This window comes from Juglans microcarpa x Juglans regia, chromosome 1D (assembly GCF_004785595.1).
Source record: "Juglans microcarpa x Juglans regia isolate MS1-56 chromosome 1D, Jm3101_v1.0, whole genome shotgun sequence".
Classification (NCBI taxonomy): Eukaryota; Viridiplantae; Streptophyta; class Magnoliopsida; order Fagales; family Juglandaceae; genus Juglans; species Juglans microcarpa x Juglans regia.
This window is the reverse complement of record NC_054594.1, coordinates 31926313-31950366: the sequence shown is the minus strand read 5'-3', so window position 1 is coordinate 31950366 and position 24054 is coordinate 31926313. Positions and strand designations below refer to the sequence as shown.

Sequence of the window (24054 nt, the reverse complement as noted above, 5' to 3'; positions counted from 1 at the left end):
TCAAAATCAAGGATTTAGAAGTTTTGAAGTATTTTCTTGCTTTAGAGGTGGCTAGATCATCCAAGGGCATAACTTTATGTCAAAGAAAGTATGCCTTGGATATTTTGCAAGACTTGAGTTTCTTAGCATCCAAACCAGTAAAATTTCCTATGGCACAAATTGTAAAGTTTTCTTCTACTGAAGGTGAACTCTTGGCAGATCCTTCTAGTTATCGCAGACTCATTGGTAGACTCATCTACCTTACCATATCCAGACCTGACTTAGCATATGCTATTCAAGTTCTCAGTCAGTATATGGACAAACCAAGATAGCCTCACTTAGATGCAGTGCATAGAGTGCTTAAGTATTTGAAAGGCACACTTGGTCAGGGAATTTTCTTCTCTGCCACGTCTGATATTTACCTTAAAGCTTTCTGTGATTCGGATTGGGCTGGCTGTGTAGACACTCGCAAGTCTGTGACAGGTTTTTGTGTTTTTCTTGGGGAATCTTTGATTTCTTGGAGATCAAAGAAACAACAAACTGTTTCAAGGTCTTCCGCTAAAGCAGAATATAGCATGGAAGTTTCTGGAAGAAAGATTCAGAGGAAGGAAGAAGAAAGATGAACGTAGAAGAGAAAGAAAATTTGGACTTTGCTTGTATTGAATCTGAATACTTTTTCTTACATTTACGGAAATACATGTAAAGTATTTATAGTAAAGCAGAGTATTTATAGTTACTGAAACTAAGTGCATTACAACCAATATAAATTAACTAAAGTGCCAACATGACTATTCTACTAGTCCCCCTCAAGATGGAGTGTGTATGTCCAAAACACCCATCTTGCCAAGTAAAGAATGAAACTGAACACATCCATGAGCTTTAGTAAAAAGATCACTCAATTGATTATGAGAAGCAACATGAAGAGTCTTATCACATTGGCTTGTAATTTCTCCCTTACTTTATGGCAATCTATCTCAATATACTTGGTTCTTTCGTGAAAAATCGGGTTAGCTGCAATATGAAGAGCAGCTTTATTGTCACAAAAAAGAAGTGCTGGTTGAGAGTGTTGGAGCTGAAAGTCTTTTAGTAAAGCAATCAACCAAGAAAGTTCACATGTTGTAGAAGCCATAGCTAGAATTCAGATTTTGTCATATGTAATTTTAATGGGTTATGAGTTTGAATTGTTAGTGTTATGGGTACGGGTTGCACCTAAAAAAATATCGTGCATATTTTGGGTTTGCACTTAGGTTCAACAAGGATCTATAATATAGGCCTCATTTGGATACAGAAATACTCTCAACCCATCTCATCTAATCATTACAACTTTTTTAATTTTTCATACAAAATATAATAAAGAATTCAACATTTTCAAATCTCAAAACAATAATAAAATTAAAAAAAAATAATATTTTAACAAGATTTTATTTAACTCATCTAACACCATCTAATTTCACCATCCAAACGAGCCCATAGTTAAAGCCTGGACATGTGTAAGAGTTAAGAAATTATAGGAGGTGTTAAATGCAAAGTCATGGAGAAATATTTTAATGTGGAAAGATTGAGAGTGTCTTATGGTTTGACGTGATTTTGTTTTAGGGTTTAATTGTGTAATTTTTGAAGAAACTATATGGGTGTTAATTATTTAGGAAGTGATGAGATTTTAGAATTAATACGAATTTTGGTGTATGACAATTTTAAACTTGATGAAAAATAGGTCATTAGTATTTCAAGTTCTAATTGCAAGAACATGCTTATGTAATAATTTACGTACATTTGGAAATTGATGCAAGTTATGTGCTTCTTTATAGGAGATGATTGATATTTCCTTGGCATGGTTGTGAGGAATTCAAAGAAGTTAAAAAGGTTCAGGTAAATGAGATTCCTATGCTAGACTTTGTATAAAAAGAAATGGACAGACATTGATTTGTGAAAAATATGCATGTTTTGTTTTGAAAATAAATGTGAAAACAATCTCCGTTACATGTTCTGCATTACTCATAAAATCTATATAAAAGAGAAAGTATTTTTCTATCATGATTGTTGTAGACATGAGCAACTTTTGGCATTCAATTTTCTGTTGTATAAAAAGAGCGATTATGAAATCTGATCATTTGTACATAGTTATATGAAGATGCTCTGAGTATGTGAAAATGATCTGAATCTATTTTGTACTCTGTTTTGATATGATGTGGCATCCGAAAACCTTTGACATGACATTTTGATTCTATATCTAGTTCTATTTCCGCTCTACTCTAACCTTACCATGGGTGTAAAAATGTGGTCTTTGTTATATGGTTGGTACTAACATCTTTATTTCTGAATGCACCCATTTTGAAAACAAAGTGATTTTTCTGAGTGACCTTTTTTGTATGCACACTCAGGACTCCGAGAAGAATAAGGGGAAGATTCAATTTTGATACTGCATGGTTTGGCCACTAGGGATAGCACAACCCTACCATGGGGGTTAAACATAGTTTCTGTTATGATATGATGCATTTGATATGATAAGATGATGTTCAATTATGTTATGCCAAATGAATTTTGTATATGAATGCCTCTAAAACTGTCGGTCTGATATTTGATAACATATTTTGTTTTGCATTCTGAAACTAAAAATGTTTTGCTCTGCATTCTCTGCTCAGTAAATGGCTCATACTTACATATTAGTATATATTCTCTGCTTACTGAGTTATCAATAACTCACCCATTATCTCCACAATATTTTTAGATGTTTTGGATGTTTCAATTGAGAATAAAAAATAGGAAAAATGGGTAATGTTATGTGAGCATAGTGGATTAAGTACAAAGATGATACTTTGATTCTTGGAGAATTTGTTTTAGTAGAGTTGTTTTGTTCTGTTGACTTGGTATTTTGAAAAGTTGATGTTTATTTTGAGACTTTGTGGTGTCTTAGATTGATTATATTGGAGTAGTTGATTTGAAACAATGAGGTGTATTTGTCATTGAGACTTTGGAGCTTATATATGTACTGTGAGATGTGATTATGAAGTGAAAGAAAGTAACTCTTCGACCAATCTGAGTACGGGGCATTACAGTTGGTGTCAGAGATATGTTTGAAGTTCTATAGACATTAATATACGGGGCTTTGGATTTTTGAGGACTTAAGGAAATAATTTTCAGATTTGATGTTTAGAGTTATGCAAACTTTAAGAAGTGTTGTTGATAAGATGTTAAGGTTTGAATTTTGGTAGACATCAATAAATAATTCCTTTGAGATTTAAGGTTGCGTTTGGATAGTTAGGTGATCTCAGATATTTTGTGAATAGTAATAAAAAATTAATGAAAAATTAATGAAAAATTAATGAAATAATATTGAATAATAGCGAAAAGTAGGTGAAAAGTATTAATAAAATAATGAATAATAATGGAGTATTCTTATACTACCTAAACTAGCCCTAAGGTTTTAGATTTTGTAGATTTTAAGAAGCATTTAATAAGATTTGAGGTTATAGTTTGGTAGATCTTAGGAAATGATTCTGGTCAGATATGAGGATATAGATTGTGTAAGCTGTAGGACATGATTCTTGCCACATCTAAGGATATAGATACAACAAACCATTGGAAATGATGCAATTATTTTGATAGGTTGTTGGATATATGGTTCGGGTCTTCCATTAGAACATTACACTTATGGTAAGCTAGAGATAAATAAAATCTAGCTAAAATTTGGCTAGTCAACTCAAAATACACTGTAGTAAACTCTTCAAATCTACAATAAATTTAACTTTGGAATTTTTGCTGGCCAAATGTAGCCAGTCAAGCCATGCATTTTTTTTTTTCATTGATAAATTCTTACCACTTTCTACAGGTGGGTTTCTTTTCTTTTTGCTTTTTTGTGAGCTACATGTTGTGCAGTAGACTCTTTGCTTTACGATAATCTAGCAGTAGACTCTTTTGCGAGATACACGTCAGTATACACATTTTTATGCCAAAAAGTATTCAAGTTAACATTAAAAAAAATTAAAAGCCCAGAGTCATGAATTGGAAGTCTAAATCAATATGAATCTAATTGAGAAGTATCATTTTTAAAAAAATGAACGGAGAAAATGAAAAAAAATAATTTTACAAAGAAATTTGATTTGAAGTGAATAAAATTGTTGAAGAAATATTATATTTTAAAGTGAAAGAATATTAACATTAGAGAAATATGCCCGTCGAAGAATAAGACTGTTAGAACAAATCTGACTGTTGGAAAAATAAGACCCCTAGAAAGCTATATTTGTTTGAATAATATAAACGTTAAAAAATTAATGTCTTCTTTTTTTAATAAGGGAATAAGTATTTCAATTACCATTATAATTAAAATAAATGAAAAATGAAAAATAGATATCTAAATGGAATAATGTAGATTTAGGGATCATTCGGATAGTGGATTGAGATGGTTTATAAATAGTAGTGAGATTGTTGAGTTGAGTTGAGATGAGTTAGTTTTTAAAAGTTTGTGTGTTTGAATTTAGAAGTGAGATGAGATGGTTTTAACTTTTTGAGGAATTTGATAGTTGCGAGTCCTATCAATTATTGCATAGTATTTGTAATGATTGAGTATTATTTATAAATATATTTATATTAACTAATAGCAATTAATCAATTACAAACCAAAAAAAAAAAAATAAAAATAAAATCACATAATTAATAGCAAAACATTTTTGAAGTTTAGATGAATCAATAATTCTCAAAAATTAAAGTTTTTATTATAATATATATCGTTTTAATTATGAATTAGAAATTATTAAATTTCGTTCGTTATCGCAGTTCGAACCCATTATTTCAGATAGGTCAATATTAACAATTATAGGTGGGTCTAGGAAAAAATTGACAGTTTGATCTTCGCATTGTAACAACGAAAATGTATCACCAGTTTCTAGCGAAAAGATTACATATATATCCAAGCCCGCGCATATACAATATTACCGTTATAATTTGAAATATTAGATGTTAAAATTCTCAAAATTTGTTTATTTCAAACCTATTTAATTCTTATAACCAATGAAGTTTATAAAATACAAAGGTTTAAAAACCATTGAGAAATTCGACCAATTAAGGCAAGGTATTTAATTCATATAACCAATAAAAATTATAAAAGGATGGAGGACTAGATGGAAGAAGCCAAATTGGGTTTCAGACAAGAGATGAAAGTTGGGTTCTCTTTTAGATATTCTGAGAGCCTCTGCCCGTACGAAATCCTAGAAGCCTCCAAGTTGTTTTCAATATCCAAACCTCGCTCAGAGAATTTGTTATTTAGTTAATTAAATTAAAAAATAAATAACTTTTTTAGTTAAATTTTGGCTAAAAAATAGCTAGGTTACTATTGATATTCAGGAGACCAGAATCCAGTTCCTAAATTTAGACCATCAGATTTCTGAATTTTGTCTCTTAAAGCACTCTCAATAGCTTTTGTATTATATAAAAAATATAAATATAAATTTTTTGATTTTTTTTTTAAAAGGAATTATATCCGATTATGTGAAAAGAATTATAAAATACAATTAGTTACAGTAAGCCGCTATATGTAACAGGTACTGTTCATCCTGTAAATTTTTATTTTTATTATTGATATTTCATTTACTTCCTCATTTTATTTTACTTTAATTTTTATCATGTATACAAATTATTTTTATTATTCATCATTTAAAACACATATATTTCATTTTCTTCTAAAAAATATCTTGAAACTATTTTTAAACTAATTTTTTCATATTTTGATTTTATTTTTAATTTTTATTTGGCTTATATATTTTTGTTTAACCTGTATAGGATTGAATTGTTTTACATTATATATAAAAACAAATTGCAAATATAAAAAATTATATAGATATTGTAAATTTATTGATAGAAATGAAATATTTAAAAAAAATATTTAAATAATTAGAGAAAAAATAGATAAGCTAATAGATCACATATTGTAAAAGTCAATATGTAAAATAGTAAAAATAAATTTTGATAATATATTTTAAGGGATAAAATAAAGAAACTATTAAGAGTGCTCTGAGCATTCGCATTAGACTCATTAAATAAGTATCATCTTTAAAATTTGATGAAAAGTATATATTTTTTATATATTTGAAACTTCCTTATCCATAACTCCACATTGGATTAGCTTTTGAATTCATTAAAATAATAATATAATATTATTTTTTTAATAATAATATATATATTTTTTTCATATTTTATAATTACACTAATCATATGTTAATTAATAATTTATAATTGTAAAATATATATAATAATTCAAAGATGCATAATTCAATATAAAAATTTTTCCTGCAAAATCAATTTTCAAAAGGTGATTTTGAAGATGCAGATATGGAAACCAATGCTATTGCGATAATAGATGATGAAAGGTAGTTTAACTGTAAAACTTGAGCATTTTATTATGAATGCCCATATAAACTTGAAATGCTTATAGTCTCTCCCATCTCATACATTATTTAGCTCCTCCTGAGCCATCTTATCTAATGGAGGTGAAGGGAAAAAGGATTGCAGAAAAATTAAAAATATAGCTTAAGAAAACGAATAAGGAAATTCTCGGCCGGCAAAGAAATGAGCAGAAGATCCTACAACCGAGATTTTGCTTGCTCCGCCGGAGCACTCTGCAAGAACCATTAGAGAGAAAAATAACAGTGAGCAAGGGCCAGCCATATTAATCTTGACCCATTATAGATCATGTATATTGTAGCATGAATGTGAGAACTAATATGTGATTCCTAGATCATAAATAAGTACCAATCAGAGGAGTTTCCAAGAGTGGAATTTACAGCCTAAATCAACTAAAAATAATAGGTAATCCCAAGTCCCAAAGGATTTAATTCAGTTCAAAATTGGAGGCAATCCCTAGCCCCAAAGTACGTACATGGCTTCATTTCAATTTTTAGAGATTAGGCAAAATATGATTTCCGATTTCTCACCAGAGGAGCCCCCTTGGCAGCTCTTTCAGCCAAGTAGGCACAAGGCTTGAAGAAATCTCCATACATCTTTGACCATTCCTCCAATCTCGAATAGACGTATTTGGATCCAAGAGAATCAGCCCAAAACATAATACCCCCCCTGATCAAACGTAACCCACAGGGTTAGCACGATTTATAGTGTTGAGACCTCTTGCAAGACCAATGAAAATTACAAACCTGTAAGGTGGGAAACCCATGCCCATGACAGCAGCGATGTCAAGGTCTGCTGCTTTGACTGCAATACCCTCGGCAAGGACTCGGCAGGCCTCATTTACCACTGGTAAGAATATCATCTCCACAATGTCCTTTTCGGGTAACTTCACTAGCTGTCCAAGTTCAATTTATTAAAAATGAGGAGATAGGACACTTCCATATTACACCATTAATATTATCTTATATATATATATATATATATATATAATATGTTTCACACGCGCGCACATACGTTTCAGGCCATCACCATTATGCAGTTTACCATTGCAGTACTATATCTCCTTACATCCCCCAGTATAGTAAAACAGGCCAGACACCAAAGTTTGATTACGTGACAATACACCGTGTGCGTCTTTAGGGGTGGGTGTATGTCGCGCATGTGTGGGAGAGAGGGAGGGAGGGAGGGAGGGAGAGGGAGAGAGAGACCTTAGGGTCAATGGTTACACCAGAAATGCTCCTTGACTTCTCAATATATTTATACAATTCAGGATCTGGGCTAGCTTTGCGCTTCTCATCATATATATAGAACCCTTTGCGAGTAGACTGACCTGGAGAAGAGTGTATGGTAAACCAAGAAATACTTAAAGCTGCATACTGAATATGAGTAATTTTAATCCAATAATTCAACCACCTGACCCTTCACTTTTAACAAAAAAAAAAAAAAAAAAAACTTGTACCTGCTCTTTTATCCTCCAGCATTAGTGGTATAAGCATTGATTTATAAGTTCTCTCAGGAAAATGCTCGATATATTGCATGCCAGTTGCAATTGCAACACCAAAACCAACCAGGTCAGCTAATCTGCATGAAGAGAATAAAATGTCAGGGCCAGTTAGCAACAAATTAGATCATTTTAAGAAGCAATAAAAGGATAAAGATGTTAAACCTGAAAGGTCCCATTGGCATTCCAAACTTGGTACTTGCCCTATCGATCTGATAGGGATCTGTACCACGCTCAACAAGCAAAATAGCAGCTTGTGAATAAGGGAAGAACATCCTGTTGACAGCAAAGCCTGTGCAGTTTCCAACCACCACTGGAGTCTTCTTAATTTTTTTACCAACATCTAGCAAGTCAACAATTACTTGGGGAGATGTCTGCTTAGTACGAACAATTTCTAGAAGTGGCATGACATGAGCCGGACTGCATGAGAAGCATAACTAAATGGTTGTCCAAAACAAAATTGCAGACAGAAATATAACTGTAAATCTGGTACTACCTAAAGAAATGAGCTCCCACAATCCGATTTTGGGATCTTGTCTTTTCTCCAATCAGGTTCAAGTCAATTGTGGAGGTGTTACTGGCAAGTATGCAATGTGGTGGGCAATACTTCTCAAGATCAGCAAAAATTTGCTGCTTTAAAGAAACATTCTCAATCACAGCCTGTTCCAAGCATCAACAACAAATAGTTAATATTTTCCCATTCTGAATAAACAACAATGACAAATATAAACCAATGCATTGTAACCACCTCAATCACCATGTCCACATCTTTAAAGCTTTCATAGTCAAGGGCACCTTTGAGAAGAGAGATGGTTTTCTCAAACTTCTCTTGAGACATTTTCCCTTTCTTCACTCGGCTTTGCAAATTGGCTGGATGAAAAGAAATATTGTAAAAGAAGAAATTAACATTTTATAAACAAACACTAACTGGAATTTATGTTTACCAGAGCAGAATCTATTTAGGACCCATTTCATTTCACAGATGGTTTCAACCCATCTCATCTCATCTAATCTCAACAACCAAACACCATTCAAACACAAACACAAACACTTTCAATTTTAAATTTTCATTTTTCATCTAATTATTACCTAATCATTACAACTTTTCCAAACTTTTAAACAAAACACAAAAACAATTCAACTTTTTCAAATCCCAAAACAAAAATTATATTTAAAAATTATAATATTTGAAATATTTGAAATTGAAATATTTGACTATTTGAAATTTATAATATTTTTATTCAACTCTCTCCTCTCCCAAAACCCCATAATACATCTTAACTTAAACTATTTCACTACTATTCACAAACTATTACTACTATTCACAGATTTCTTATCTCATCTTATCTGTGTAACCAAACAAGGCCTCAAGAGCTATAGAGGAATCGTTTTTTTCCATAAGTGTATGAAGCAGTACTTTACAACATTTAGAAACAAAAGCCATGCTGAAATCCTCAGAGAAACTAATTAGAACCATAATCTGAAGATGGGAATGCTAGCCTCACCTCTCACTCTACCAATCCCAGCCTGCAAGAACTTGTCGTTTACTTCTTTAAGGATGACTGGATAATTACTAAGAATCAAAGCTGTTGCTATTCCAGAGCCCATTAGTCCTCCACCAAGAATAGCGACCTTATTAACTCGTCTTGGCACTAAACCAATATCAGTAATCCCCGGTACCTGTTTAAGGTTATGAGAAGAGACAATCTCAGAAAGTTTGTCTTATTTTTTCCAATAAGGAAAATCTAGGCAGCTTAAAAAGTAGAAGATATGTTTGTAAACATGTTTGCAAGGAGTAACCTGGATTAACCTTATTCTAGGACATAGGACTGAATCCATAAGATCATTACAGAAAGGAATAAAAAGCCAAATTCATGATTGACCAAGACTATTAGATTAACAAAATGTATAGATCTATTCAAGCTCCTGACTTATGTTACGAGTTACAAGGAACAGAACTACCAATCTCTGAAACCTGAAGCTGAAACTCAAATTTCTTATTCTCAAGTGCCAAGTTTTTAAGGAAACACCAATATGATTAAATGGTTACCATAAGACATTCAGTTTAACCACCCAGGATGGTCTGGTCCACTTAACTGCCAGCTAAACTACACACAAGAGTAGCATCATGAACGACAGAACACTTTGAAATTAGGAGAAGCATTCTCATAAACAAGTTAATGCCAACATATTCCAACATGATCAATAAAATCTTGTTTACCGATTAAAAAAAACATATTCAACATCATACTACCCAATATGACTCCAAACTTTCTTATACGGCTATTAACTCAATTCCACTACTTGAGTAGCCAAAGCTTTATTCAAAATTAAATCTATAATAATGAGTACACATCTGTCTGAAAAGATTCCCTAAATTTAGTCATCGTCCACAAACAGGTTTCAACAGGAGAAGAATTAAAGTCTTGATTAGTATATACTGTTTGTAGATCAGCAGTCAAACCATCCCCCCCCCCCCCCCCCCAAAAAAAAAAAAAAAAAACTATTTGAAGGGTTCTTCTCCGTACAATTAGAAGATTAATCAACAATGCTCAAGAAGAATAAAATTTTCATTCTCGAACCTTTGACGTTCCACGTTGAGCAAAGAAGATATGCACCAAACTCTTGGAAGTGTCAGAATGTGGAAGTGCTTGAAAAGCTTCAGCCTCCTGCCAATATCAGACACACCATCAAGCTATTGCATGTCACTGCTTTTTGAAGGGGAAGAAATGGACAAGTAGAGACAGATAAGAACCTTCCAGAGTCCAGCCCGGGGACCAGAAACTATACCCTCTTCAATGGCATCAATGCAAACCAATGGGTGTTTGAGATTGGGAGCCTGCTTCAGGGCCTGAGCTCTTGCAAACTTCAGTATTTCCCTCGCTTCTCCAAGGGGCTCTATCTTGTCGGTCTTGTAAAGACTAGCAACCCATGGTCTTCTACGGTGAAAGATATCCAGCGCCCACTGACGTGCAATATTTATCAACTCATCACGTGAAACAACTGCATCCACAAGGCCCAACATATGGGCCTCCTCTCCTTTGACTGGCTTTGACATCTATTCAAGCACCCACCCAGAGGTGATAGAGAAAGATTATTGAAATTTATGTTCCTAGCACTCAAAATCATTAGAGCCAAGCAAGAGAAAAGGCAAATCAAAACATACCAGCATCATTTCAAGTGCTTTTGAGAGACCAACAAGACGTGGAAGCCGTTGTGTTCCTGGATATGGAGTATGCCAACATAAGTAATGATTCCAGAAGATTTTCATAACAAACTTCTTTATACATGTATTATTCTTTTTCTCTTTCATTTTTTGCATTGACTTCTCAAAGCCCAAGTCATTAAAGACTATGGAAAAAAAAGGTCTGTGGAATTGACTCTAAATCAGACTGGCAACACCATTGGTCAAATCTATTTTTCATATGTTGCTTGACAAGGTCTAGTTGATTATTGTAGCCAATGCTTTAAAAGAAGGCCCTTCGCACTAATGTAAATGGGCAAAGTCTTCGAAAGAAGAAACCAGAGGACAAAATTATGCTTCTTGTTTAAAATAGCATGACTAAGTTCAAGGGAATCCAGTTATAGTTTATAAAAATATATATGTTTTTGTGCAGTTAAATCTGTATGTATTTATGTATATTACAGAAGTTGGTAATGATCGACATATACTGCAATTTACCCAAAAAAGAAACAAGAATGATGTGATTGGCTAAGCCATTCTGCTTGTCTAATAAAATATGACTCAAATGATGAGCCATCCTCAGAACAAGACCATAAACAAAATCCAAAAGATATGCCACCTCTACTCGAGTAAAAAACATGCTCTCACCAGTTTTGTGGTCAGCCAACTGAATTACTCTTTTGATAATTAAAATCTAATCATCTTAAGATAGGTCCATAATATAGTTCTCACAATAAACAGCCCCTACCTGTATTTCTCTTTTATCCTTCCCTCATCCTTATTGTGCCTCTCTGGTCAGCTACAGGACAAAAAAATCTTAACCAATTCCCTTTCACCATTTTCTTCCAAAAATGTTGTATCTTAATGTCTCACATATGCTTCATTTGTCTAATTTGATCTCTTGCACTACACAAGTTTAATATTATCATTTGCTAGCTTGATTGTATATGTGGGCTACTTACTGATAAAAAAAAAAAAAAAAAAAAAAATTGTATATGGGCTACTTCTATCTTCCCAATTGATAGCCATAATTCTGCTCACTTCTGTGGAGGAGCCATCTCATGCTGCTGTCCTTTAAAAGCCTGCCTAAGTGCCAACTCAACAAGGCTAAACAAGTGCACTTCAAAGGTAGAGCCATTCAAAATTTGCTACACGTTGGAAGATCGATGCAAAATAATGAAATTGATTATCTAGATTTTGATAGAAAATATGCATCTAGGATCTTCGTTTTGAAGATACCCACTTTACATATCAATAGTGTCAGATCGTGAGCTATGAATCTACCTAAAACCAATTGGTGTTGGGGAAGACACACTTGAAGTCTTTTATGGAATTTGGCATCGCACCCTGCTGGCCTGTTTTTAGAACAGCTGCAGGAGCGGTATTGTGGACACACCCCAACAAATAGATACTGCAATTTCTATCTTACAGTGTTGCTGTTACTTATCATTAAATAGAAACTGCAAAACAATGACTTCAAAGTTCTGATTCAAACATAGAAAACAGATTAAACATAATGATTCCATCAGTACTATATATTAAAAATAAAAAATAAAAATAAAAAGGACGAAGCAGACTTACCTCCAAATCCAGGAATTAATCCAAGCTGAAGTTCAGGCAACCCTAATTGAGCAGTGGGAGTTGATATTCTAGCATGGCATGCCTGATACAGAAAACTGAGAATGATGAAACAACAAAGTTCAAAGATATGCTTCCAGTTCAAGAGAGATGGAAATACATACCATTGCAACCTCTAATCCTCCACCTAAAGCAAGGCCATCGATGGCAGCAACTGAAGGCTTTCTTGCAGCTGAAAAAAAAAAGCAGGTGATCAATTTGTGCAGTTATCAAGCAATTTCCTTGGAGAAGAGTTCTTAAACAACAAGAACTCAGATAAAATCCAAATATGTACCTTCTACCGTGTCGGTAATAATCTCTATAGATATATAGCCAGGTTTCGTTTCTCTCCCTACTATAAACACAAAAAAAAATCATCATTTCAGGAACCAAGAGAGAATTAGCAGTTAGCAGAACATGAAACATGGAAAAACAGCTAACGTACTCGATCCATTTCGAAATCCTTCAAAAGCTGCAATATCAAAGCCACCAGAAAACTTGCCCTTTGCACCTGCTCACATAAGATGCTAGCTTCATATCGCAATCAACACCAATGCTAGACAAGACATATTAACAAATCTTCAGACTCACCGGTAACAACGATGGCCTTTACATCGTCTCTTCTTAAGGCCTCCTCATAACAGTCCTTTAAGCTGCGCAACACTGAGAGAGAGAGAGAGAGAGAGATCAGATTAATTAAAATTCCAATATTCTTTTGAAGACAAGACTAATGTTCTCGCCCTGCACCGACCCAAACTTTGGAGAAAGTGCCAGGAAATAGGGAAAATGGAGTCGGATTCTATTGATCCAAATATGAATTTTTATTTATCATTGAAAAAAGCCCAAATGGAATCAAACTTTTAGGACCAGAAATATTTAATCCTTCACCAAGTTAAGGCTTTATTAATGATCAAAAGAGGTTTTTTCCATCTACACAGAAAGTATGCATGAGATACATCTAACCAGAAAAAACATATAATTCACCAAATAAAGGGGCCTGAGATCTAAACAACTGATCTTAGTTTTAATTTCACAGCTCTTTCCACTACTCATAACGTCTATGCGGTATTACAACTGCAAATGACACTAAAAACAACTACCAATTTATCTGTAAAATAAACAAATATGTTTTGATCCCGCTGATTACTATCATATTATTAATTATCATCCTCTACCCCCAAAAAAAAGGTTTCCAAAAATCTACCCCAAACAGAATTGGCAAAATCAACCAAAATTCAACTGAATTTGAGAACGCGGCAAGAAATGAAAACTAATAACGCATGCAAGTTTAATTCTCCCTGAATAAACATGAAGAGGAAAATAAGCAGGGGAAGCTGCTTGTAAAAAAAAAAAAAAAGAACACAGAAAAAACATAAGAGAAAAAAAACCCAAAAACGAAGAACAAAGGCAAAAAACACAGTTCTAATTTTAAATGGGTATGAGGGAAAAGGGCAACCATGATAAGAGTTTGGATCAAGGAAAAAGTATACCATCAAGGGAGAGGGAATTAACAGGAGGGTTGATAAGGGTTATGAGAGCCACCCCATCGGCTCCCACCTCGATGACCGTTCTTCCCTTTGCACCGCTACCCATTACGTGTCTCTCTCTCTCTCTCTCTCTGTAGTCTGTGGCACTCGGCACAAATAATTGAAGTCAGTCGTACTCGTAGCTTTTAGGTGGATGGGTTTGTTCGTGCTTTTAATTCTCGATAGAGGAAGTTGGCGTGTGCGAATAACCGTAGATAGTGACGTTTTGGATGAGTTAGTAACAAGGAAAGGCTATCTTGGAACAAAAAAATGGGAATGGCGAACCCCGTGGTCGTGGCGTATATACATCTCTATGGTTGAGGAGGTCCGTTAATCCCACTCCTGCTCCTAGAGTCGCGGCACGCTCCATTAGCTATATTGTCCTATTTTTATATACTTGAGTTATATAAATACTCAAATATATATTATATTTATATATACTTGAAAAGTTTTCAACTTTTCATTTAATCCTTATTTAATGATTAAAAATTTCTAAACTTTTAAATAAAATATAAAAAATAAAAATTATATTTAAATAATTTTTTAACTTTATAATATTTTTATTTAAAATTTTTCCTCTTATTTACCAAAAGCTAATAAAACATCATAATTTAAACCTATTTCACTATTATTTATATATAAATATAATATTCTAACTGTCGAAATGGTCCTAATAGTTGAGTTATAATTTGTTTTCAATCCAAATATTATGTTCAGTATTTCTTTTAGCATTGAATGAAGATTTTGTAGTTTAGAGTATTTCACCTCTCCTTCTTGTTTATAATTTAGGATAATTGATAATTTAGTATGATATTAGAGTTGCACTTCTAAGTTCGAATTGTGTCCCAATAATCTATAGGGTTTTATTATACAACTTTCACCACATTTTACAATCTACTTTTTTTTTAAAAATTTTAAATTTTTTAATATTTTTTTAATTTTTTTTGAGTTTATTCTTTTTAAATTATTTCAAATTTTCTATTTATTATTTATATAATAAATATTTGATAAAAGAAAAAAATAATAAAAATAAAAAAAAAATATAAAGTGTGAAGTGTGAAGATATTATAAAGATTTATTCTAATCTATATGGCCAATCTTATATAGTTTTCCTAAAGAAGAAAAAAAAGAAAAAAATAGGGTTTCAGGTTTCTCACGCATTGTGGTGGCAAGTGGAGCTTCCTCATTTGTGATACGTCTTTTGTTTTATAAAAACAAAATCAAAGTATTTTTTTGGTTGAAATTTCAAAATCCTCACGGGGTCGTGTTTCTCCATCGGCAAGCCACGTAGTGATAATACGTAAATGTCGTGGCCTATCCTGCCTGACCGCCTGCCTGCCTGACGTTACAATAAGTAATTCTTCGGGGAAGAAAAATGATTATGTTTATCTTTTATCTTTTCGGATCGGATGAGAACGAGCAAACAGGTGATGTTTCCAAGGTTGCACGATTGTCGATGCACCGCCGCAATCTTATCCACGGTGTCTGCTTGCTTCAGCAATGTATCAAAATCAAACTAAGTTTTTATTTTATTTCTACGTTAATATTTACATTTTAATTTACATTTTGGTGCTCGTCCTTTTTTATTCGAGAAATTATAGTCTGTATATAAATATTGCGTAATTATTTTAAAATAATAAATAAATATAAAATTTTCATAAAAAAAATTAATTTTTAAATAATAAACTCAATTTTTTTTAAAACGATCACATAATATTGACGCTTTACGATATGTTCATTACTTCATTTTTATTTATTTATTTATTTGGATTCTTACATAAGAGATGAAAATGATATAATCTACAACATTTAAAGTTAAAACGGGGAATATAACAGAGAGATGAGCTCCAAAAGCTGAGTGACAACGCAGGAGAGATTAGATGATATCCTCGATATCTTCAGCAGCATTTTTTGATGGTCTGTCATCATCATCCACGCGAGTAAATCGTTAACATTTTCATACTACGCTTGACTGCAATTGGTCGAAGAAGGGGTTGTTGGTGAAAGATGGTCTCACTCGTGTAATTGGTCAAAATGCTTTTGGGACTGAGGCTTGTGGAAGAATACAAGGAGATTATTGAACCAATCAGGCGATGCAACCCAGTAAATCGATCTTACAATTGAGGTGCTGCTTGCTGCACTGGAGAACTCTGCAACCAAACAGTGCAAGAACCATTAGGAGTTAATAGTGTGTGCTGCATGTGTTGCATGAAAGCGAATGAGTATGCAAGTGGTTGCTTCTTGAATGGACCAAAGCTGTTCTTAGGTCCATTCAACAGTGGAAAGCTATGGGGGTTCAACAAGGATTTTTTGACAATACTAAGCCCCATGCATGCGGGCATGGATTCACTTCTTGTAATCTGTTACTGTTATCCGTCAAGGATTTGTAAATATCAAAGATCTTCATTGCTACATTTAGTGGACAGACAAAATTCAGTTTTAGATATCTCACCAGAGGAGTCCCCTTGGCAGCTCTTTCAGCTAAATAGGCACAGGGCTTGAAGAATTCTCCATATATCTTTGACCATTCCTCCAATCTTGAATAAATGTATTTAGATCCGATAGAGTCAGCCCAGAACATAATACCTCCCCTGATCAAATGTAACCCCAGCAGGTTTAGCTACAATTTCATGAAATTGAGCAGGAACTTGCATTAAACCAATGAAGTTTACAAACCTGTAAGGTGGAAAACCCATGCCCATAACGGCAACAAAGTCAAGGTCTGCTGCATTGATTACAATACCTTCAGCAAGGACTCGGCAGGCCTCATTCACCACGGGGAAGAATATCATCTCCACAATATCCTTTTCTGTTACCTTCATTAGCTGTTTCCAAGTTCAATTTCAAGAAAAAATTAGAAGAGTGAGGGAGGGGGACAGACTCCAAATATAGATGTTATATCGGCAGGTACGTGTGCTAATCTCTGTGTGTGTGTGTGTGTGTGAGAGAGAGAGAGAGAGAGAGAGAGAGAGAGAGAGAGACCTTAGGGTCAATGGTTACTCCAGAAATGCTCCTTGACTCCTCAATATATTTTTCCAATTCAGAATCAGGGCTAGCATTGAGTTCCTCATCATACACATAGAACCCTTTGTGAGTAGTCTCACCTGAGACACAGTCCATGGCAAACCAAGAAAGAGTTAAAGATCCACACTGACATTTGAATAGATTTAAATCAATAGGTTAATCACTTTTTCCTTTCAGTTTCAACAACAAACTCATACCTGCTCTCTTGTCCTCCTGTAAAAGTGAGATAAGCATTGACTTGTATGTTCGCTCAGGAAAATTCTGAACAAATGGCTTGCCAGTCTCAATAGCAACATCGAGGCCAACCAGGTCAGCCAATCTGCATGGATAAAAATAGAAACAAAACAGCCAGTTAAGTGAATGAACTTGGATCACATTAAGAGGCAACAACAAGATCAATATTACTTGTGTCATAATTTTAGGTATGAATTAAAAACCTGAAAGGGCCCATTGGCATTCCGAAATTGGTAATAGCCCCATCAATCTGATAGAGATCGGTACCACGCTCAACGAGCAAAAGAGCAGCTTGTGTATAAGGGAAGAACATCCTGTTTATGGCAAATCCAGTGCCATTTCCAACTACTACTGGGGTTTTCCCCATGTTTTTCCCAACATGTATCAAGTCAACAATCACTTGAGGAGACGTCTGCTTAGTGTGAGCAATTTCCAAAATTGGCATGGCATGAACCGGACTGCATAGAAGCATATAACTAAATGGTTAAGACTTGAGCAAAATGGATTGCAGAAGGGAAAACGACAATGGTAGATCTGGCACTACCTGAAGAAATGAGATCCAACAATACGATCTTTTGACTTTGTCCTATCTGCAATCAGGTTCAAGTCAATTGTGTAATCGCTACTTGCAAATATGCAATGTGGTGGGCAATACTTTTCAAGATCAGCAAAAGTTTGTTGCTTTAAAGAAACATCCTCTGTAGCAGCCTGTTCCATGTGTCAGACAACAAATATTGAATCTCTTTTTCATCCGCTTTCTGAATAAACAACAATGATAAAGGCAAACTAAATGGCATTGTGAACTACCTCAATCACCATGTCCACATCTTCAAAGCTTTCATAGTCAAGGACACCATTGAGAAGAGAGAGGGTTTTCTCAAACTTCTCACGAGACATTTTCCCTTTCTTCAAACTGCTTTGCAGGTCGGCTGATCAATGAAAAGAAATATTACACAAGAAAATTTTAACTTTTTAGAAACAAAGATCAATTGGAATTCTGTCCACAAGAATGGAAGCTATAATATACACAGAAAAGCAAACAGGATTTCCTTTTCAGAATTAATAAGAAACTATAATGCAAATATGGGATTCTAGACTCACCTCTGACTCTACCAATCGCAGCCTGCAAGAGCTTTTCATCTACTTCTTTAAGGATTACTTGATAATTACTAAGAGTTAATGCCGTTGCTATTGCAGAGCCAATTAGTCCTCCACCAACGACAGCAATCTTATTCACTGGTCTTGGAACTAAACCGACATCAGTAACTCCAGGTACCTGTTTAAGGTATGTGAAGAGGGCTTTTTTAGGAAATTAACCTCAGGACATAGGACTATATATATAGAGAAAAAATAAAAACCTATATGCATGGTTCTCTTTCTCACTATTTTGAGGATGAATCAACTATGCTTTGTCAATAAAAATTTATTTTTCAAACCTTTGATGTTCCATTTTGAGCGAAGAAGATATGGACCAAACTCTTGGAAGTGTCAGAATACAGAAGTTCTTGAAAAGCTTCAGCTTCCTGCCAAAATCAGACACAATATCAAGCAGTTGCACTTCACTGTTATACATGGGGAACTAAGAGAATCTTAGAGACAGATAAGGACCTTCCATAGTCCTGCTCGGGGACCTCGAACTATACCCTCTTCGATAACATCAATGCAAATCAATGGGTGTTTAAGATTGGAAGCCTGTTTCTGGGCCTGAGCTCTGGCAAACTTGAGTGAATCCCTTGCTTCCCCAATGGGTTCTATCTTGTCGGTCTTGTGAAGAGTGGTAACCCATGGCCTTCTGGAGTCAAAGATATCAAGGGCCCATCGACGTGCAGTTTTTAACAACTCATCAGGTGAAACAATGGCATCCACGAGACCAAAAGTAAAAGCTTCATCCCCTTTGACTAGCTCTGACATCTGTTTGAGCGCACCCCAAGAGGGGATAGAGAATTTGAGAGAAAAAAAACGAATGCGATTTCTGTCGCTAGCATGCCAAATAAAAGAGCCAAGCAAAAGAAAAGATTAATCAGATCAAGCATACCAGCATCATTTCAATCGCCTTTGAGAGACCAACAAGACGTGGAAGTCTCTGTGTTCCTGAGCCATATCAGGAGCTAGCATGTTAGACGTGCACATATAATAATTCAAGAGAATCTCAATAAAAAGAAAATATTTCATTCTTTTTCTTCAAATCCATTTGATGATTTCTTAAAAAGAAAACAAAGAGAGAGATGAACATAAATGATAAAGCACAACAGCCATACCCCCAAGTCCAGGAATTATTCCAAGCGTCAGTTCAGGCAACCCTAATTGCGCAGTGGGAGTTGATATTCTAGCATGGCATGCCTGATAAAACAAAAACATAAAAAGATTATGTAAAAGAAGACTTGATAGAGAAGATTCTAGTCCGAAGGAATTGAATTTCGGCACATACCATTGCAATCTCTAATCCTCCACCTATGGTAAGCCCATCAATGGCAGCAACCGAAGGCTTTCTCGCAGCTGAAATTAGACAAAAGCAATTAGCAGTCAAATAACGAACATAGATCGAGTAGTACTGTCTTTGAAGAACAACCCGAAATAACGAGGACAGAGATAAAAACCGGAATATATACGTACCTTCGAAAATGTCAGTGATAACATCTACAGCTAAATAGCCAGGCCTTTGTTCTGTCTCCACTGAAAACACATAAACGTTGAGACTTCATTCACTTATAAAACAAGCTGGTCGAAGTACTTCGATAAAGCAAGACAAAAAGAAGGGAAAACATACTCGTTCCCCCTTGACTTCCTCCAATAGCTGAAACATCAAACCCCCCAGCAAAATTGCCCTTTGCGCCTGTTCCAATTACATGATCATGTCTAGGATATTATTAGCTCCAGATCTCAAATAACTTCAGTCATGCACAACAAGGACAAATTGACATATCTCCACACTCACCTGTAATAACAATTGCCTTCACATCATCTCTTCGTAATGCCTCCTCATAACTGTCTTTCAAGCTGCGCATCACTGAGAGAGAGAGAGAGAGAGAGAGAGTTACTTCATCATATCGATTAGTCAAAACTTCGATATTCTTAACTGGGAGACAGAACAACATGAGTACTTTAATTAGCAACCATGCATGGTTTTGCAAACGAAAAGGTTAGCCCTGTAGTATCATTAATCCTACTCGATCGCAAGGTGGTCGATTGAAACATTAAGCTTGAATTTTAGAGACACCGGGAACAGTAATTCCCAACTAGTCTTTGAGTTTAGGATTTATTTGGATACAGAAAACATATCACGTCATCTCCTATTATCATTATATTTTTTTTAAATTTTCACTTAAAATATAATAAATAATTTAATTTTTTTAAATTTTAAAATAATAATAATATTAAAAAAAAATATTTTAATAATATTTTATTCAAATCAATTAAAACTATTTCATTTCATCTCACTATCCAAACGAGCCCTAATGTCTTCGATCATGAAACAACAATGATCCATAGCCAAGCAGAATATTTTTTAACTTCTTTCTCGAATTTAGCTTGTCTTCTCAATATTTCGGACAACACTAAAAAATTAATAAATATTATATATAGGTCTCCTTATATATTTTTATCTCTCCAATTTGACACTCTCAAATTCGAGAAATAAGTTATGAGAACCTTGATTTAAGCACAGATATATTATCCCGTGATCGTTGCATCGATCCAATGTTTGTGACAAAAATAAATATCTAATATTTATAATTCTTATGCAAGAAAATTTTAAAATATATCTTAGGAATTATAAATGTTTACTTTATTGTAAAAGCTAATTAAGTATTATATTTGAAAACTTTAGAATATTTTAGAGCAACTTAATTCGTTATTCCTCTGTCTATCCAATTGATCATTTGCTGAGACGCAAATTATAAAGACGCAAGCAATTGATCGGTTGGTAAGTAAATGCTTTTTTTTTCTTTTTAAGATGCATTAGTACTGCTAGCTACATGTATCCGGATGTTGGGAGCTTTTAAAAATTTCATGGTAAGATGGTGACCATTTTTTTAAGTCTTCGTTTGGATAATGAGATGAGATGAGATGAGTTGGTTTTAGATCTTGTTTGTTTTCACAAATTACGATCTCAACTCATCTCATCCCGTCTAATCATTACAACTTTTCTAAATCTTCATACAAAATAAAATAAATAATTTAATTTTTTTAAATCTCAAAACAAAAATAATCTTAAGAAAATATATTCTAACAATATTTTATTTAATTTTTAACTTTAATCTTAACTCATCTCATCTCATCTGTAAAAATAAACGAGATGAAAATTAAAAGTTGAATAAAATATTGTTAGAATATTATTATAATATTATTTTTTCAATATTATTAGAATTTAAAAATTTTGTAATGATGAAATGAGATAAAACTGTTTCTATCCGATCGGTCCTAAATGAGTTTGTGTAATTTACATCCTTTGTAAAAGTGGTGGAACCCGTTGATCAGACTATGCTTATATAAAATAAATAAATAAATAACTTTTAATGATGATCATGTTGATGATAATAATAAGGTGGGGCTACTATGCCGCCCCATGTTGACCGCTGGGCGTATCGTCCAGTGTAAATTTTTTTTTTTATATTTTTTAATATATTTAAATATTTTTAAAAAATAATAAAAATACTAATACATTTAAAATCACTTTCTTAATTATTAAATAAAAAAAAAAATTTACCAAACGATAAAATGGAGCGGTACAAATGAGTGGACAAAGTAATGTTTCTCTAATAATAAACAAAAACCAACTACTGGAAGATATTAATGCTTGCCACCAAAGAGTGATTAAAATTAAACAACATCCCACCATGCAAGCCGCCAGCGATCAATCCATTTTTTGATCAAGTAGTACTATTTGTCTTTTCATTCTTTTTTAAACATTAGTACTATTTGTCTACAGATTTTTTTTTTTAAATATATAATTGAGGACTTTTTACATATCTTTACAAAAAAGCATGTAAATTTTCTCGTCACCGATTTTCCTGCATGTATGAATATTGACTAGTAAACTGGTAAATGGAATAAAGAAGAAAAGTATCATCTAATTTATAAGCAGATGATCAGAGAATTTTAAAGGAAATTAAGCTGATATTGTATGGTGGCCCGCATGGTCATGTACAGCCACTACCCACCCCATCACCGGTTGTCATCTCCGTCGAAACAAGTTATACAATATCTATTCCAGCCCATAATAAATCCATGAAAATGTTTTTGACAAAACCAAGACTCAAAAAAAAAAAAAAAAATCTATATATATGTATATATACACACGCGTAATGGATTTTTCTTTTCAAATGAAATGCATATGTACGTGTGGCCGGCCAGTAATCAAAGGCAAATTGAAATTTCACCTCCATTGAAGCCGGCAGATCAGAGTCTCAGCATAATTAATCCATGAATATATTTGTGAAAAAAAAAAGGCAAAAAATGGCATAATATATATATAGTAGATATATATGCTTTAGACCTGATAATTTGTAGGGGAAAAAAAGTACCATCAAAGGTGAGGGAATTAACAGGAGGGTTGATAATGGTTATGAGAGCAATCCCATCAGTTCCCACCTCCATCGCTATTCTTCCATATGCAGTACTGCTACCCATTATATGTATATATATATGTCTCTGCTGCTCTCTTCTCTGCTTCACGACTCTCTGTGTCTGTCTGTGTGTCTCTCTCACTATGCGCAGAGAATTGATGCCAGCTAATACTTATGGGAGGTCTTAGCTTTGAGCGGTTGGTTTTTATAACCTGGATGCCAGGCGGCGTGCTGTGCGAGTCTAACCGAGTATGCCGAGTGACGTTGGACTCTTGTAAGGCAGGTTTGCTACAGTTGATCGAGATATATTTTATTAAAAATTGAATAAAAGGTAGTTATAATATTATTTTTTAATATAATTTTTATTTTAAAATTAAAAAAAAATTAGATTATTTATTATATTTTATATAAAAATTTAAAAAAATATATTGATTATACGAAATTAAATAAAATAATTTAATTTTATGTAACTAAATAAGGAAGCAAAATTAGAAATTAATATATAATTTCTGCGAAGAATTGAATTCTATGGAGGGTGAAGTAATTAGGGTCCCATCAACGGAGGAATATTGCTGCATATAAAATAATTGAATAGAGCTAGGAATTCTTCTCCTTTAATTAATTGATTAATAAAAAATAAAACTTTTAACAAACACATTATCCCCACTACATGAACAATTATTAACTAATCATGCTGAATCGAACGAGTGATACTCTTTGTATTATGACTTGTGATAATTGACTGAGTGTATTATATTTATATATATATATATATATAATATAATATAATATAATGCATTTAGTTATTTTCTTAAAGTAACTAATACTTTATCTTAATTTGTATTTTTAGTTTTAGAATTTTTTTTATTTAGAAAATTAATTCACATATGCCTCGTTTGTTTTCGCAAATGAGATGAAATGAGATGAGATGAGTTGAGATTAAAATTAAAAATTTGAATAAAATATTGTTAGAATATATATTTTTAATATTATTTTTGTTTTGAGATTTAAAAAAGTTGAATTGTTTAT

At 33.4% G+C, this 24054-nt stretch overlaps 2 protein-coding genes across 2 annotated transcripts; both read right to left on the bottom strand.

Annotated features, from left to right (window-relative positions):
* Positions 1 to 6345: 6345 nt before the first annotated feature.
* LOC121255721 (glyoxysomal fatty acid beta-oxidation multifunctional protein MFP-a) lies at positions 6346 to 14476 on the bottom strand. The gene is made up of 18 exons (XM_041156209.1): positions 14168 to 14476; positions 13269 to 13340; positions 13123 to 13188; positions 12973 to 13032; positions 12803 to 12870; positions 12642 to 12723; positions 11043 to 11098; positions 10632 to 10934; positions 10459 to 10545; positions 9382 to 9556; positions 8625 to 8746; positions 8373 to 8536; positions 8042 to 8296; positions 7835 to 7956; positions 7584 to 7705; positions 7122 to 7270; positions 6906 to 7044; positions 6346 to 6590 (listed from the first exon to the last, which is right to left on the bottom strand). Exons 1-18 carry the CDS (start codon positions 14268 to 14270, stop codon positions 6555 to 6557), a joined length of 2181 nt encoding a protein of 726 aa, XP_041012143.1. The 5' UTR covers positions 14271 to 14476; the 3' UTR covers positions 6346 to 6554.
* Positions 14477 to 15946: 1470 nt separating this feature from the next.
* LOC121255710 (glyoxysomal fatty acid beta-oxidation multifunctional protein MFP-a-like) lies at positions 15947 to 23198 on the bottom strand. Its single transcript, XM_041156198.1, has 18 exons — positions 22984 to 23198; positions 20397 to 20468; positions 20229 to 20294; positions 20075 to 20134; positions 19890 to 19957; positions 19720 to 19801; positions 19497 to 19552; positions 19070 to 19372; positions 18898 to 18984; positions 18563 to 18737; positions 18269 to 18390; positions 18006 to 18169; positions 17665 to 17919; positions 17425 to 17546; positions 17186 to 17307; positions 16880 to 17028; positions 16656 to 16794; positions 15947 to 16353 (listed from the first exon to the last, which is right to left on the bottom strand). The coding sequence occupies exons 1-18, from the start codon at positions 23087 to 23089 to the stop codon at positions 16318 to 16320; spliced, it is 2184 nt and encodes a 727-aa protein (XP_041012132.1). The 5' UTR covers positions 23090 to 23198; the 3' UTR covers positions 15947 to 16317.
* Positions 23199 to 24054: the final 856 nt, after the last annotated feature.

Excerpts from the sequence above, each read along its gene's own strand:
- LOC121255721 (XM_041156209.1), bottom strand. The coding sequence starts at position 14,270 with ATGGGTAGCGGTGCAAAGGGAAGAACGGTCATCGAGGTGGGAGCCGAT. Across the intron at positions 13,189-13,268 it reads AAAGGCCATCGTTGTTACCG|GTGCAAAGGGCAAGTTTTCT; the intron begins GTGAGTCTGAAG and ends TTATGTGAGCAG. Across the intron at positions 12,724-12,802 it reads GAGGATTAGAGGTTGCAATG|GCATGCCATGCTAGAATATC; the intron begins GTATGTATTTCC and ends TTTCTGTATCAG.
- LOC121255710 (XM_041156198.1), bottom strand. The coding sequence starts at position 23,089 with ATGGGTAGCAGTACTGCATATGGAAGAATAGCGATGGAGGTGGGAACT. Across the intron at positions 16,795-16,879 it reads ATGGGTTTTCCACCTTACAG|GGGAGGTATTATGTTCTGGG; the intron begins GTTTGTAAACTT and ends ACATTTGATCAG. Across the intron at positions 16,354-16,655 it reads CTGCCAAGGGGACTCCTCTG|AGTTCTCCAGTGCAGCAAGC; the intron begins GTGAGATATCTA and ends GTTTGGTTGCAG.